Consider the following 13861-nt stretch of genomic DNA (forward strand, 5'->3'; position numbering starts at 1 on the left):
TACGGTAGATTTTCCCAGCTGACTCAACATCCTTTCAAGTCGAGTCGGGTTCTGGCAGGCGCATGATATCATTTTTTATGTTTCACAGTTCCCGTTGTGAGCGACTTTAGGCGGTCCAGCTGCAAGTACTAGTAAGTGTCTGTAAGTCTAACCAGGGTAAGTGCAACATTCTTTCCGTGCCAAGTTTCGTTTTTGTCGGGTTCTCCTTTTGCATTTTTTCAAAATTCTTTCAATAGTCTTTTGGTTATAAGAGCCTCCTAACGTTTTGATGTGATATTTTGGGACGAAATTTTGTTGTGCACTATAGTAGCTCGGGCTCCTGCGTTCCTCTAACTTGTAAGCTATTCAGGGAATCATTACCACATCCGGAATTACAATGGGTGCGGGACAGAAAGTAGTCAAATGGCTGATGCTCATCTTCAACTTGATCTTTTGGGTGAGTCAGACTGATAATTAATTCATTGTTCTTTTTTACCGGTTGCGCATGAACATTTCGTTTTCCGATAATTTCAATGTGACTAGACAGTTAAGTAACTGAAATCGAATCTAGGGCGCTAGAATCGCACCACCCAACTCAAACTGTGACCCAAGTAGTAAAATAATAGTGGCACCGCGGCGACATATTAAATCCGTAAATATATTTATTATATTTTTTTTCTGCGAATCAGTATCTGTTTACAATTTTTGTAGATCTCGGGCATCGGCCTCATCATCGCGGGCGCCGTGGCCCAGACAGTATACAAGCCGTATCTGGCCTTTCTGGAAAGCACATACCTCTCCGCACCTGTCTTGCTCATCGTGGTGGGCGCGGTGATCACCATCATCGCCTTCTTCGGCTGCTGCGGCTCAGCGAAGGAGAACTACTGCATGCTCATCACCTTCGCGGTCCTCCTGGGCATCATCTTCTGCGTGGAGTTGGCCGGTGGCATTGCCGGGTATGTGGAACGCGGCCGCGTCGGTTCCTACCTGGAGTCGAAGATGAGGACTTCCCTGGCGCGCTACAATGCCAGCTTGGATGAGAAGGCCTGGAATGACACACAGACAACTTTGAAGTGCTGCGGTGTCGATGAGTGGCATGACTGGCTGAATCGCAATTCATCGCGCGTCAACGGGACGATCACGGGGCCAAAGGTGCCGGAGTCCTGCTGCAAGCAGCCCGCGTCGTGTGACACATCCACGGTGAATCTGCAGCAGAACTGTGTCCCGCCGGGTGACCACTGTCCCATCTACCAGACCGGATGCTACAAGCAGCTGCGTGAGCAGCTGGAGAGCAGCATTGGGATTATTGGCGGTGTGGGTATTGGCGTGGCGTTTATTCAGATTGTCGGGATCGCCTTCGCGTGCTTCCTGGCACGACGCGTCAAGCGCGGATACACGTATGCTTAGTTATACACGGAATTGCTGATTCAGTGACATTGTAATCTCCAAAGATTTAATTTGCGATTTACTCATAAATTCATAATCAGATAACTATGCTGCATAACTCATTCATCGCGCATACTTTCCGTACAAAGGATTCCAGTTCGACTTAGTCGTGTAATGTGTTCTATATTATTATCTGAAAAGCGTTTGCTTTATTTCTCTCCCATTGGATGATAATCTCTGTTTAGTATGTATCTCTTTGCAGTAGTAGTTTCACATGCGAAACTCTAGAAATAAGCAGTCTCTTAATTTCTTCTCCGACAGGCGAATGAAGCTCATGCTTGTAATTTGTGACAGGTTGTGCTTTTTTTATTTGCCTGTACTCAGTGTACTGTCTTCAAGTGTCTGGTCACCGTCACTCTCGTGTAGTCACTGTTGTTGTCTGGAAGTTTAGTTCGGGCATGTACAATAAAATTCATGCATAAGCATTAAGCATCCTCTGGTTGTGTCACTTGAAATACAGTGTTCACGAAACGTTGGTTATGCTATCTTTGTATGTATCTTTGAGCGACGAAAACAAAGAGAAACAATTCGGCGAGGGAGCCGAAGGCGTTCACAATAAAATTTCACCATCAATAAACAGAGTACTAACAATGAGCCTGCTACTCTATGCTTAAAAAGTAGCCTAAAAATTACAGGAGTATGATCAATAGAATAGTGTATACTGTCACTAGTCTCACTACTCAGTTACAAGCCCAAGTTGATAACATTAACAGCTGTCGGTGAGCCAAATTTATAGTTATCGGTTACGAACTTACGATTACGAATGAACACCACAGCCAACGAAATAATCGATAAGCATTCATATGTACGCAGTAAATACGTCAGCAAAAGTGCAGCAAATTCACAATCTGAATGATCAGATCATGAAAATAAAAAGAAATACGAATGCCGCAAAACCGTATTTATCAGCCATGACAGCAGGAAATAACTGAAAGTGAAAAAATGTCCATGCATACAGCACACACGTGATACATTAAAATTAACACACCAGAATGATAGCCTTCCAAACAGACCTTTGTTCAACTATAAAAGCATTTGGTGCACCTTTCTCTGTAAGAATGTATTCTCAAAATGAAACAGAAAATCGTGGAGAGGGAGAGATACCAGGCAATCAGCTCTACAAACGGTGTACAACGCACCGAATCCTCCGTCCTCACTTGCCACCGCAACAACCGCCTTTGGCCTCGGCGTTCCCGTTGGTCGCGCCCACACTGACCGTCTGGCCCTGGGCCCGGGCCCCGGCTGGCTCGGTCTTAGGTAATTTCTTGGCAATGGCTAAGAAGATGTCATTGACATTCATGGCCGTCTTGGCCGATGTCTCCATAAACAGCAGTCCCTGCTCGTCGGCATACGTCTGCGCCTCTTCATACTCCACCATCCGCTTACTGGCCAGATCGGCCTTGTTGCCCGCCAGAGCGATGACGATGTTGGGATTGGCCTGACGCTGCAACTCCCGGACCCAGGCCTTGGCTTTGTTGAAAGATTCATGATTCGTTATGTCGTAGACGATGATGGCGGCCTGGGCGCCACGGTAATACATGGGTGCCAGACTGTGATAGCGCTCCTGTCCCGCTGTGTCCCATATCTCGAACTTCACAGTCGTCTCGTCCAGACACACGGTCTGTGTGAGAAACGCCGCACCGATCGTGCTTTCCTGATACTCATGGAAATGGCCCTTAACGAATCTGAGCACTAAACTGCTCTTGCCCACCGCGGCTTCACCCAAGAGGACCAATTTGAACTGGAAGATTTTCCCTGCTTGCGCTGATCCACCTGGAGCTGATCGGGCAACGTTCGCCATATCTACAGAACGATAGGATGATGTACAATCTCTCCACAACAACAGAAAAGACAAATCAACAATTAACAATCATTCCAGGGTTACGACTGCTGCTATAAAATGCGAACTGGCTGTAAAATAGAGCTAGTCCAGTCCTTGACGCCTAATTCATCTGGTATTACTTTGATATACACACATGGATCACATGGATCAGTATTAATGGAAACACACTCCTGCTTCGTCATAAACTCAAATAATGTCAGATTATCATAATTTATTTCTGATTACTTCCTTCAAGGAAAAGTTTAAAAGACACCGCCACACCAGTTTACCTATCCACCTCCTGAGCATACGAGATGCATGCGGTTCAAAATTAAAATCCCTGTACGGCTCATTCGATTCTCTTACCGTGTGACGGAGAGTCAATCAACTGCACAGAATTTCAGCTGCCAGATGTTAAAATAAAGCTAATCTTTCCGTCCCATTCACACAGCAGCAAACGTGACTAGAAAGTCGTTCACTAGTTGTCTTACCTGCTCTCCAAATCTTAATAGATAACAAAAACAAATTTATAGCAATTTCAATGAAAATTCAAGCAGAATTAGACGGTTTCTATGGACTACAGTCTATAACATCACAGAACAAAATCGCACAAAAGCCCCTCGGAGAACCACGACTTGCTGGAAAACGACAACATGTGGACTGCAATCTGGTCACGACACGATGACTCATCCAAAGAATGTCAGTCATTTTAGCCAACCCACCATGGAAGGCTGTTGTAAATAATATTAATAAGCAAAGTACAGTACATACGTGGTACTATTACGTACGTACATGTACTATTACGTACATACAGTCATAGCGTCGTAACAAGTATTAATTGCAAAAATAATTACTTTCTGTAATAAAATAAAGTACCTACTTTAACCTTTATTACTTAATGGAGCTATACAAAGCTTTTCGGCCTCTACATTTCACGATCAAGTAATTTTAATTTTAGGAATTATTTTCTGTTTAATACAACGCATTTCGCAATAAATATTATTTTTATTACTAAGGTTAGTAATATAGATATTATGCACATGTACATAATAATATCTATATAGACAGCCACTACAATATAGTAACAAAATCATCAAATTTTGGTATACTATAAAATAAAATTATTAATATAGATATAATAATGATGCCTGCAACTAGCTGCAGTTATAAAGCCATCAGTCTGTTGAGTTGTCACCGTACGTATCATGCGAAGTAAGTACGTATAGTATCAAAATAATTGTAATTTGTAAACTAAAAATAAAAGATATCGCTGCCAGATTTACAGTTTTCCTGGGCCCGGAAGTGCGGATTCTTCTCGCAGGGTCAGTCTTCCCAATGTGTAGTTAGTCATTTACGAGACCCGGTGGTCCTGTACAGGTATACTCGTATCTATTGTATATAACCGGTCCGGATCCGGTGGTTACAGGAGTGCTATGGTTGTCAGTGCCAGACTTGGCCCATTTTCGCTTTTCCCACTTTCACCCCATCCCCACTTTCACACTTTTATTCCCAGCTCAGCCCACCTCCGGCTACTCAAATTTTCAGCCCATCTCACCTTTTGGACCTCATCTTCATCCCCATTTTTTACAAGCTCAGCGCCGTTAATTTTGCAAGTTTTCCGCATACCATAGAGTGGCCGGGCGAAAAAAATTTTTGGTTTCCAAGAAAATATGTTCACTTATTGAAAAAATCCGCGCGGAGCGCGGAAAATTTTTTGTTTTTGGAGCTCAAATGGTGCATTTTTACATGCTCCTAGCCTGAAAAACAGATGAAAATATCAAAAATTTTCATTTTTATTTGTTTTCTGGATCCCATCCCATCTTTCCACAATCCCAGCCCATCTCACCTCATCTGCGGCTCTTCCCCACCTCATCCTCATTTTCACCTAAAAGGTGATGGGCTGGGAAAAATGGGGAAAATTTTCACCTCACCCAAAAGATGGGCCAAGTCTGGTCACTTGTCACAGACGTGGCTAGCCGCAGTAAAACGTTGCACCGAAAAAATTAACCGTAAGTTTTAATCATAGTATTTTAACAAACTCTGTACATATCGCGTAATATGATTATGGACCATGGTAACAGTTTAAGCTTAAAGGGAAGTGGGCCGGTACATATGGTACCAAAGTCGTGGACATGCACGAAAACTCACACTTTCGCGCACTCCCAAACACATTTTGTTTCGGTTTTTAATATGGGGTCGGTCCATAATGAGACTTTTGGTACATCTGATGGTGAATGCATTTGAACTTTTTGGAAATTTATAACAGCCATAACTCCCGAACCGGATGTTGCGCGCACAAACGGTTTTTACTCCAGTGTATACAAATCTTCTGGCTACAGAATGTCATAAACCGAAACAAAAATGTGTTCGGAAGTGCGCGAAAGTGTAAGTTTTCGTGCACGTACACGAATTTGGTACCATATACCGGCCCACTTCCCTTAACGTACGTATGCTACCATTGCTAGCCTAAGTCCGCGTTACTTAATTAACAAAAATATACTCGGAATGTTATGAAATGTCGCCCATGAATTAATGGCATTATGGCAACATGTCTTCTCTTGATTACAATTTAATGCACGATTGCACGGCTATCGAAAGGTCAAGATAGCCTTAATAATTTGTTATGTTCACTCCCGATTTGCGTAATGTATGCTATCATTTTTCCACATTTCTCGAAATGCCGAAGCAGGATCAGTGGAACGATAACGATGCGAAGGAGAACACAGGAGTATAAAATATGGCCCATGGCGGACATATGCGATATTTCTGTGTAGATACTTACGTGTTGATGTAGGAGTTTTTCATGATCACTTTCAATAACATTACGCTTGAAGGGAGGAGTCGAGAGGGAAGGACGGGATTCTCATTACCACTGCCGGTTATAGGTTGGATTATTTACAGCCAGCGTGACGCTGAGATACCTTTATGTTAACATCACAACAACCTGCAACAACATGATTGATAACAAACGTGTTGTATCCCATTTCGTGGAATATGAAGACGTTAGTATCGCGCTTGTACACCGGCAGCACTTCCGTGTAGTGATAATATTTATGTGATGCAAAATGTGCACGCAGCGCTGTATCTTCTTTACATTTCCGTTGCTGTCAGACACTTACATACAGTTTCGTATTTTCTTTGCAAAGTACTGGCGCCGGCACACTATTTCCTAACATGTCTTGCAGCGAGCATGAACATTTGCATTATTTTCCATTTATTTTCAAATTTTCAACTTGTTCCGAATAAAATTTCTTTGTCTCAAAAAGGCAATAATAACTTTATGAGTGAATGTTGTGTTAATTGTCACTATCTACTTGACAAGTGAAATGTCTGTAAACGAGTATTCTCAAGTACCAACTGAACCGCGATAGTCGACCTGCTGATATGTGTACACCTACGGTACGTATATTGTACTCGTATTTCTGACTTATTTTAATAATCAACATGAACGTACTTAGGATCCTAATGCCGCCATGTATAACCTGCACATATTTCACTGCTTAGTCAGTATTCGGATGATGTTCTAATTTTATTCAAATTTATTCGCCATATTTTATGTTGTGACTCGCGAGCAGTACACATGCGTGTGCTCATGGAGATGTCCTACATGTTTTCGCCCCTACCGGATGCATGACTCCATCGGCAAAAATTTTCACTTTTTTATTTATTATTATCAATGACCCTTGCTATAAGTGAATCACCGATGCTGCATCAGCCAGAAGCCCCCGTTCGCTGTTCATCTGGGCCATCGCAGCACCACAAATCCCCGTTAATTGGGCACATGTTGTTAATTCTCGTCGCCATGGCCATGGAACGAAGCCGGCAGTCGGCGCGTGAATGCCGCGCCAGAAAAAAGCTTCGCTATCAATATTTGAGTGATCTCATACAGGACCGAGAAGGAACGGTGGATAAATTGCAGTCCGAACTTTCTGTGGTGAGTGGCAGAAGATTCTGCACTGTAATTAGCATATGCCGATTGTTTAATCAGGGGTAAAGGTGTCCGTTAAATCGCTAAATTAAATTATGCGGAAAGCATGGCATTTGAAGACATGATCGTATACGGTTATTTGATTACGCAAGAGATATTATTGCTAAGCTGTTGACCGCGAAGATGAAAACACCCGGTTTTGTGATGTAGCTGGAACGGTGGGCGCAACAAATAGATCAAGGAACAATCCCACCGGAACTGCATAATACTGCACCGGTGCCGTTCAGTGCCACCGACACCATATCATCCGTCAATGGTGCATTCAATCCACCTGCACTAGCCACCACCTCATCGATCTTCTTGCAAAGAACTCCTGTAGATCACCAGTTTTCCGCCGATTTCATCTCAACCCTATTCGAACCACCAACCACGACCGCCGTTGTTCATCAGCCTAATCCGATGCCGCCTTACAGTGATACAATGGCATTTTTTCGCCTGCCATGAACCGAAAATATACTGAGACGACTGCTCGTTAGACAAAGTATTAATATATTTTTCTCTACCGTGTGGAGTTATTTATTTTATGACCAAAATACGCTTTGGATGCAAATGTTTATTCTTGTACAAAGTGCTACCGGAAAATTAATAACCGTGTTATTTTAAAAAATTTGAGCAATGGTTACAAAGAAAGAATGATTAATATAGTCAATGCAATGGCATGCGGACTTCGAAGGTATTGAACATCTGTCCGTTTATTTACGGTTTTACAAACTGCACGCCGTAATTATTGTAAATCAAGGAAAGTCAGCATATGAAAGTGACAAACCTCGAAAAAACAAAAAGCCATCCCATTTCATCAAGTAATAAACATATGATGATGTAAAAAGCGTGAAAACAAAAATGACAGCAAACAACAACCAAATTTTCTTTTACCATCGAAATACAGCAACTCTTACGCATAAGTTTTAACGATTGAAATCACCGTTTCGAAACGTCATCAGCTTGCAACATCGCAGAATCACAACTCATCATGCCTTTGTCGGTCAAGGGTCCCTTCCAAACTGGATGGTTTAATATACACTCCTTCCATCACCTGCCAGTAGGTTCCTGATCCCACCGAATAATGTCCACAGATTTCGTACTGACCGGCGATCGGACGGCCAAAGGTGTTGCCAGTCATGTGAAGGTAATGGTTGGTGTCGGCGTGCTGGAACACTACTGCTCCGTCCCGCGGCCAGAAATCGTCGTCACAAACCACTTTCCAGTTGTCACCTGTAATTCAAAATACTGAAATACGGGATCTATTTGAAAAATACGGGATCTATTTGAAGAAAGCAGAAGAGCGAGAAACGTCGCATCGGAGACGGGGTGTCATCGGCAGACGATGCCTATGTTTACAAACCGCCTGGCAAAACACATGCAAATTACACTGAAAAAAGTAATAATTTGCAAGTACATACTAACAAGTAACAACGAAAACACAATGAAAAGAATCTAACGCTAGTTACCAAAAAATACCGGTAACGGAAACCAGAAAACCATGGGGAAATTAACAAGAAAGGAAGTACACGTTTTTAATAATATTCTATATTTGATACTAACCAGTAAGTAAGTACTGCACATTAATAAATAGTCTGAGTTGCGCACACCACTCACCGGTATCACTCTTTTTATCCTCCTCTCCAAAAGCGCTGACTTCTTGATTATTGGACAAAGGAGAGCTGAATAAGTGACTATGGAGAAATTTTCCCGTTGCCATATGCTGCAGCCGGATGACAGAGCCACATCTGATCGGTTCCCTGCAAAATGCCATCAATTATACCAAAGATACTCGTATGTGTCCTTCAGTGATTCACAGCAAGAAATACTAAAAGCAAGCAAGCAAGAAATTAATTTAAAGCAAAAAAAACTAAAAGTCCATTCAATCAAGCTCACACAAATACACACACAGTACGCCAGTACACCATGCATGATGCACCATAGCGATTATTTAAAAAATCGCCATGACAAATAAAATCTCACGCACACATCCAGCTAAACTCGAACTGTTCTGCAAAATGAAATAACAGAAAAAGAATTTTCTAGGAAAATGCTTACCCTCTTTCGCACGATTTTCCGAAAGCGCCTTTGACAGCCCAGTAGCTGTTATGGTCGGTCTTGGATTTCATTCCGGTTACAGACTGCAATGTGTCAGCATCCCAGCGTTATTCTAGCACATAGTCGCCGTATTCGCGAAGAAATCAAAATCATGCATGGTGCAGTCAAAAATCAAATACTCACGGTTGTCTGAACAAAAAGCAATACAAGCGCTGCTTACTTGTTGGCCGCTTCCAGATCCGTACCGCACTTCATGCGAATGCAGCCGTCCATCGTGGACATTGTTTTTTAATTTAATCAAACTCCCGCAAGTTACTTGGTTCAGGTGGCTGCCTGTGCGGACACACAAATTTGCTTATGTAGATGTATATTAGAAATCAAAGGAAAAGAGCCCAAATTCAGTTGGCAAATAGTAAGCTGTAATGTGTAATCACAACATTTTATGCTAAATATCTCACAGAGTCACAGTCAGTTCATAGTTTACCTCTGCATATTGCAGTGAATTCGCTTATGATGGCAATGAGGAATAAAAAGAAGCCTTTTCCGTAGAGATCGGAGAAATCCATTGTGAGAGATCGACGAGCGTGGGCGATAACACCCGAAAACTTGCAAGAAATACTGAAATAGACTCCAAGAGCCCAACAGTGCAAACAGATCCAATAACTCTGTATTGTTGCACTGCGATATTGCTGAGAACCTTGCTTGTGAGTTAAATCAGTTAATGCAGTCAAGTTGCTTCTGCAAATCTGCGTAAGGTAGTTCCAGCATCCAAAGAGGAGCGCAGTTTGATTAAATCAAGCAGATCTTAATTGCAATCAATACTTTAAGCGCATTCTGGTGAAAACACTGCAATATCTGCTGAAAAACGTTTTAACTTCCAAGTTGTTTTGAAAAAGTTTCAGAATGGCTTTTTTGAGTTTTTTAACGCAGTCTTCGCCGTTTCAGCACGCACCGCCCACTCATCAACAAATGCGTCCAATCGCAAACCGCAACGTTGGTTTACTACGCAGCGCACCGGAAGCGGTAGGGCTAGGAACTTATTCGGAAGTGTGGTGCAGTATCTAACTTCCTAATTTTTCCATTGTTAAAACTTTAAAGGTTTTATTTAATTTTACCATGGAATTAAGGCTACAAATCTACGCTTCCTTCCGCGGCTCGGAAATTTATTATTGATATTCTTTCTGTCGCATCCTTTGATTCCATTATTAGTTAGTTAGTTCTTTTGGAAGGAATGATCATGTCACATGTGTACAAGTACTGCACGAAACGAACGAACAAATTAATTAAGTCAGTCAAAAGCACGAGCAGAAATGTTTTTCATATTAATGTTCAGTAGCAGCAAGAATAAGATGCAAAAACGTCTGCAACTCATAATTTTATTTTTAGATAACTTTTAACAAGAGTTTTCCTTGTGATCCATCCGTATTTTCCAGATCATGATGAGCCTGTAAACGTACAAAGTTCCCAAAGTTTCTTTCCCTATTTGTAGTATCGTTAGCACGTATGTATATACTTGGTATAAAGTTGGTACTGGTAGTGGTAGGAGTACTGCTAAAGCTTTCCTGAAACGGGCATCTTACCTTCTCAGCTTCGCGAAGAGGGTATTCCTTGTGTAAAGTAGGTCGCAGGTATCCCGCTTTGAGCCCATCTGTCAACACTTTGGACATTTCACTCCATTCTTCTTTGGTGGAGTCCGCCAGTTTGACACCGGTAACGATGGCTTCTTTAGCCAAAATCAGCGCTGGTGTGATACTGACGCTGCCCGTTCCTCCGACAATGACAATGCGACCTTTCCGGCTGAGCAATTCGATATCTTTCTGCAAATTATGTCCGGCTGCCATTTCTATGATAATGTTGACGCCTCTAACACCGAATTCTTGCTAAAAAATTTGAACAGCTACCGTAATTATAATGATGGGCTGCAAGTGTTCATACTGCTATCGATAGGTTTATTATAAGGACAGCTTAATATATAAGGACAAGTTTGACCTTAATGTTTTCGATGTATCCAGTTGCTCTGTGATTATAAACACCGGCTACTCCGGCGGTCTTTAGGCGCTGGATTCCTCCTTCTGTTCCTGCGGTTCCGTAAACTTTCAAGCCGTGTGCAATTCCCAGCTAGAAAATTAAATAAAATGCCCTAGAGTACTAGCTTGTCGAGAAATTATGGGCGCATGAAGACAGCGAAGAAAGCACATTTATGGGCTGTGCCAACCTCCATACCACGGCGCGTCATGCTACATTTTTTACGCGTTAATTGAATTAGGCATGGCTGGTGCACGTCAAATGTCTATACATCCATAATTATCATACCTTCTTCGTTTTTTTTACTCGCAGTATAAGCCAATGAATAGCATTAGACATGTTATAAGCTTGTGGTCAAAAAAGATTTACTGAAAATACTAGCGTAGTGTACATACAATACCTGTACGCACGCTGTACCAACCGCTCCGCTGGCTCCGTGTATCAAAAGTGATTCACCTTTCTTAGCTTTCGCACTAGAAGTATATAAAAAACCATGACAAGCGTAAGGGCTGGCCTAATAGTATCGGGACATTATTCAGAATAATGCTGGAAAGGTCAACGCAAACTCACGCGATAAAAAGCGCCCGAATTGCCGTAAAATATGGCGATCCCAGCGATGCACCTTCCTGTAAAGTGTAGGATTCAGGAAGATGGTGCACCTCGTCTTCATGGGCTAAATGGTACGGTGCGTAGGTTCCACCGGAACGGAATGAGTGATTACTGACGAAAACGCGGTCGCCAACCTAAATGAACAGAAAATAACTACACAAAATATTCTTAACCATAGTGTGCAAAATCTACGTAGACTTGTACATAAAAACCAATTAAGCTGTGCATCTCAAATCAAGTCTGCTGGACGATGATTTGGATTAATTTTTTCCTATATGATAATATTCAACGTGAGAAAAAAACTGCAGCTGGGATCACGAAAGCATTAAATATTCTTTAAATAAACTCCCTGCAAAAGGTTTATGTGAATTTCTGACATCCGTACTTCCCTGAAAACTGGATTCAGTTTATATATTAAGCATGTAATCGCCGGCCACAGATCACCATAAAAACGTTTTAGCAAACGCAAACGTACTTTCACGGCAAACTACAGCAACAACAACAACTGAAGTACGAGTGCAAACTGCAAACTATAGTTAAAGTATAATATTCAATATGTTGTCTCAAATTCAATACTACTGGCAAAATTAAATGGTATAAAGCCGCTTGCAGTCAGGGATTCCCGTATCTTTATTGTTGCTTTCTTCTTTATCTGAAAAACAGTACTTTTACTTTCTTGTACCTTAAACTGGGTAACCTCCGGTCCAACGTTCTCCACTGTGCCGGCTGCATCCTTGCCAGGAGTGGCCGGCAGATCGACGGTCAGGCGAGGATGGTGCGTCCCGCGTAAATGCGTGTCCACTGGATTGACCCCGGCGTAATGCACTTTTATTAACACCTACAGTACGACCAGTTGTTTTCCAGCTCTATATAATCGTAAATTCGTAATGTATAGAAGTAGTGCGCATGCATAGTGACTGCGACCACTGCATAATGTACATCCAATACTTTAGAAGACAGGATGCGGTAGATCTGGATCTACCGTTTGTCTCTACATAACTGACTATTGGTGCATGTAAACTAATTAAGATCACTTCTATGCGCCCGGAAAATTTCCGGGCGCATAGCACTTTCGTTTATTTAATTTGTAACCACAAGTATTACAGTAATCGAAGTACACGGTACTAGCTCTGATCGATCTGAGACAAACGTAATAACGATTATTGTAAGTACTAGCGCATAATATGTCTTTCTTCAAAACATGTATAGACGCAATATATAATTTTAATTTGTGCGATATTCTTACTTGGCCAGGTTTATCGGCTTTGGGAATCGGCACGGAATTTAGGGAAAGAACACTCGGTGGTCCACGTGTATCATATCGTACACACTCCATCTTCGGATCTTGAATGATACTAAATATAATATACGAACTACCCTAGATATTATAGAAATACATATTTTCTGTAACAACTGAATCAAAAATTTAAACTAATGAGTACCTGCCGATTGAAAGGTACACGGTGAAGTTGTAAACCAATTTTTACACAGCTGCAGTTTGTTTGATTCCTAGATGTGATTTTCCGTTCTGCAGCAGGACAACTTAATGAAGCGGCAATCTATAATTTTTCATAACAAATCATACTGGTATTGACAATTTTAGCTTTTAGGTAATCTAGCTGCACTCCGAGCAGTACTTGAACATTGGCGTCGAAACACAGTTAACGTTATTCGTAAACTTAACCATTGTTCTTTCTGTTAGCGGATTTCAAGCCATGCAGATGTTGCTGGGCCCTGTCTTCTGAGCTTACCGGTATTGCAGGTTTCCTGATAAGATAAGATATCCAGCAAAGATTGACGTCTAATTCCTACTTAAATCTTCATGTACAATATGTTTGTACTATGTGCAATGTTGTGCAGCCAACAACAAAGTATTCAGAATTATTCTTGTCGGTTAGAATTAATCCATGAATATCTGCGGTAATATGTACGGTTCTAGTTTTGTATAAAATTCT

At 41.7% G+C, this 13861-nt stretch overlaps 5 protein-coding genes across 12 annotated transcripts; 2 read left to right on the forward strand and 3 right to left on the reverse strand.

Annotated features, from left to right (window-relative positions):
• The first annotated feature begins 71 nt into the window (after positions 1-71).
• LOC129589028 (CD63 antigen-like) lies at positions 72-1848 on the forward strand. 3 transcript variants are annotated; one of them, XM_055483495.1, is made up of 3 exons: positions 72-131; positions 350-436; positions 691-1848. In XM_055483495.1, exons 2-3 carry the CDS (start codon positions 377-379, stop codon positions 1384-1386), a joined length of 756 nt encoding a protein of 251 aa, XP_055339470.1. In that variant the 5' UTR covers positions 72-131; positions 350-376; the 3' UTR covers positions 1387-1848. The 3 variants fall into 3 exon arrangements, with proteins under 3 accessions (XP_055339470.1, XP_055339469.1, XP_055339471.1); XM_055483494.1 differs by having other exon boundaries at positions 77-156; XM_055483496.1 differs by having other exon boundaries at positions 112-141.
• A 362-nt stretch (positions 1849-2210) lies between these two features.
• Positions 2211-3899, reverse strand: LOC129588997 (ras-related protein Rab-5B-like). Of its 2 annotated transcripts, none has more exons than XM_055483443.1 (2): positions 3614-3755; positions 2211-3228 (listed from the first exon to the last, which is right to left on the reverse strand). In XM_055483443.1, exon 2 carries the CDS (start codon positions 3224-3226, stop codon positions 2579-2581), a length of 648 nt encoding a protein of 215 aa, XP_055339418.1. In that variant the 5' UTR covers positions 3227-3228; positions 3614-3755; the 3' UTR covers positions 2211-2578. The 2 variants fall into 2 exon arrangements, with proteins under 2 accessions (XP_055339418.1, XP_055339417.1); XM_055483442.1 differs by having other exon boundaries at positions 2314-3228; positions 3739-3899.
• A 2138-nt stretch (positions 3900-6037) lies between these two features.
• Positions 6038-7893, forward strand: LOC129589017 (uncharacterized). Of its 2 annotated transcripts, XR_008690557.1 has the most exons (3): positions 6038-6646; positions 6706-7181; positions 7386-7526. XR_008690557.1 is itself a non-coding variant. In XM_055483475.1 (2 exons), exons 1-2 carry the CDS (start codon positions 6924-6926, stop codon positions 7677-7679), a joined length of 552 nt encoding a protein of 183 aa, XP_055339450.1. In that variant the 5' UTR covers positions 6082-6923; the 3' UTR covers positions 7680-7893. The 2 variants fall into 2 exon arrangements, 1 of the variants encoding a protein (XP_055339450.1); XM_055483475.1 differs by having other exon boundaries at positions 6082-7181; positions 7386-7893.
• Positions 7894-7911: 18 nt separating this feature from the next.
• Positions 7912-10183, reverse strand: LOC129589016 (stromal cell-derived factor 2-like). Its single transcript, XM_055483474.1, has 5 exons — positions 9757-10183; positions 9493-9605; positions 9273-9355; positions 8832-8974; positions 7912-8447 (listed from the first exon to the last, which is right to left on the reverse strand). The coding sequence occupies exons 1-5, from the start codon at positions 9836-9838 to the stop codon at positions 8194-8196; spliced, it is 675 nt and encodes a 224-aa protein (XP_055339449.1). The 5' UTR covers positions 9839-10183; the 3' UTR covers positions 7912-8193.
• Positions 10184-10426: 243 nt separating this feature from the next.
• Positions 10427-13854, reverse strand: LOC129589066 (quinone oxidoreductase-like). Of its 4 annotated transcripts, none has more exons than XM_055483549.1 (9): positions 13658-13854; positions 13349-13434; positions 13153-13261; positions 12589-12744; positions 11868-12040; positions 11698-11770; positions 11262-11390; positions 10853-11152; positions 10427-10717 (listed from the first exon to the last, which is right to left on the reverse strand). In XM_055483549.1, the coding sequence occupies exons 3-9, from the start codon at positions 13240-13242 to the stop codon at positions 10655-10657; spliced, it is 984 nt and encodes a 327-aa protein (XP_055339524.1). In that variant the 5' UTR covers positions 13243-13261; positions 13349-13434; positions 13658-13854; the 3' UTR covers positions 10427-10654. The 4 variants fall into 4 exon arrangements, with proteins under 4 accessions (XP_055339524.1, XP_055339522.1, XP_055339523.1 ...); XM_055483547.1 differs by having other exon boundaries at positions 13349-13465; XM_055483548.1 differs by having other exon boundaries at positions 13153-13250; positions 13658-13853.
• Positions 13855-13861: the final 7 nt, after the last annotated feature.

This window comes from Paramacrobiotus metropolitanus, unplaced genomic scaffold, assembly GCF_019649055.1.
Source record: "Paramacrobiotus metropolitanus isolate TYO unplaced genomic scaffold, Prichtersi_v1.0 Parri_scaffold0000033, whole genome shotgun sequence".
In the NCBI taxonomy this organism is placed as follows: domain Eukaryota; kingdom Metazoa; phylum Tardigrada; class Eutardigrada; order Parachela; family Macrobiotidae; genus Paramacrobiotus; species Paramacrobiotus metropolitanus.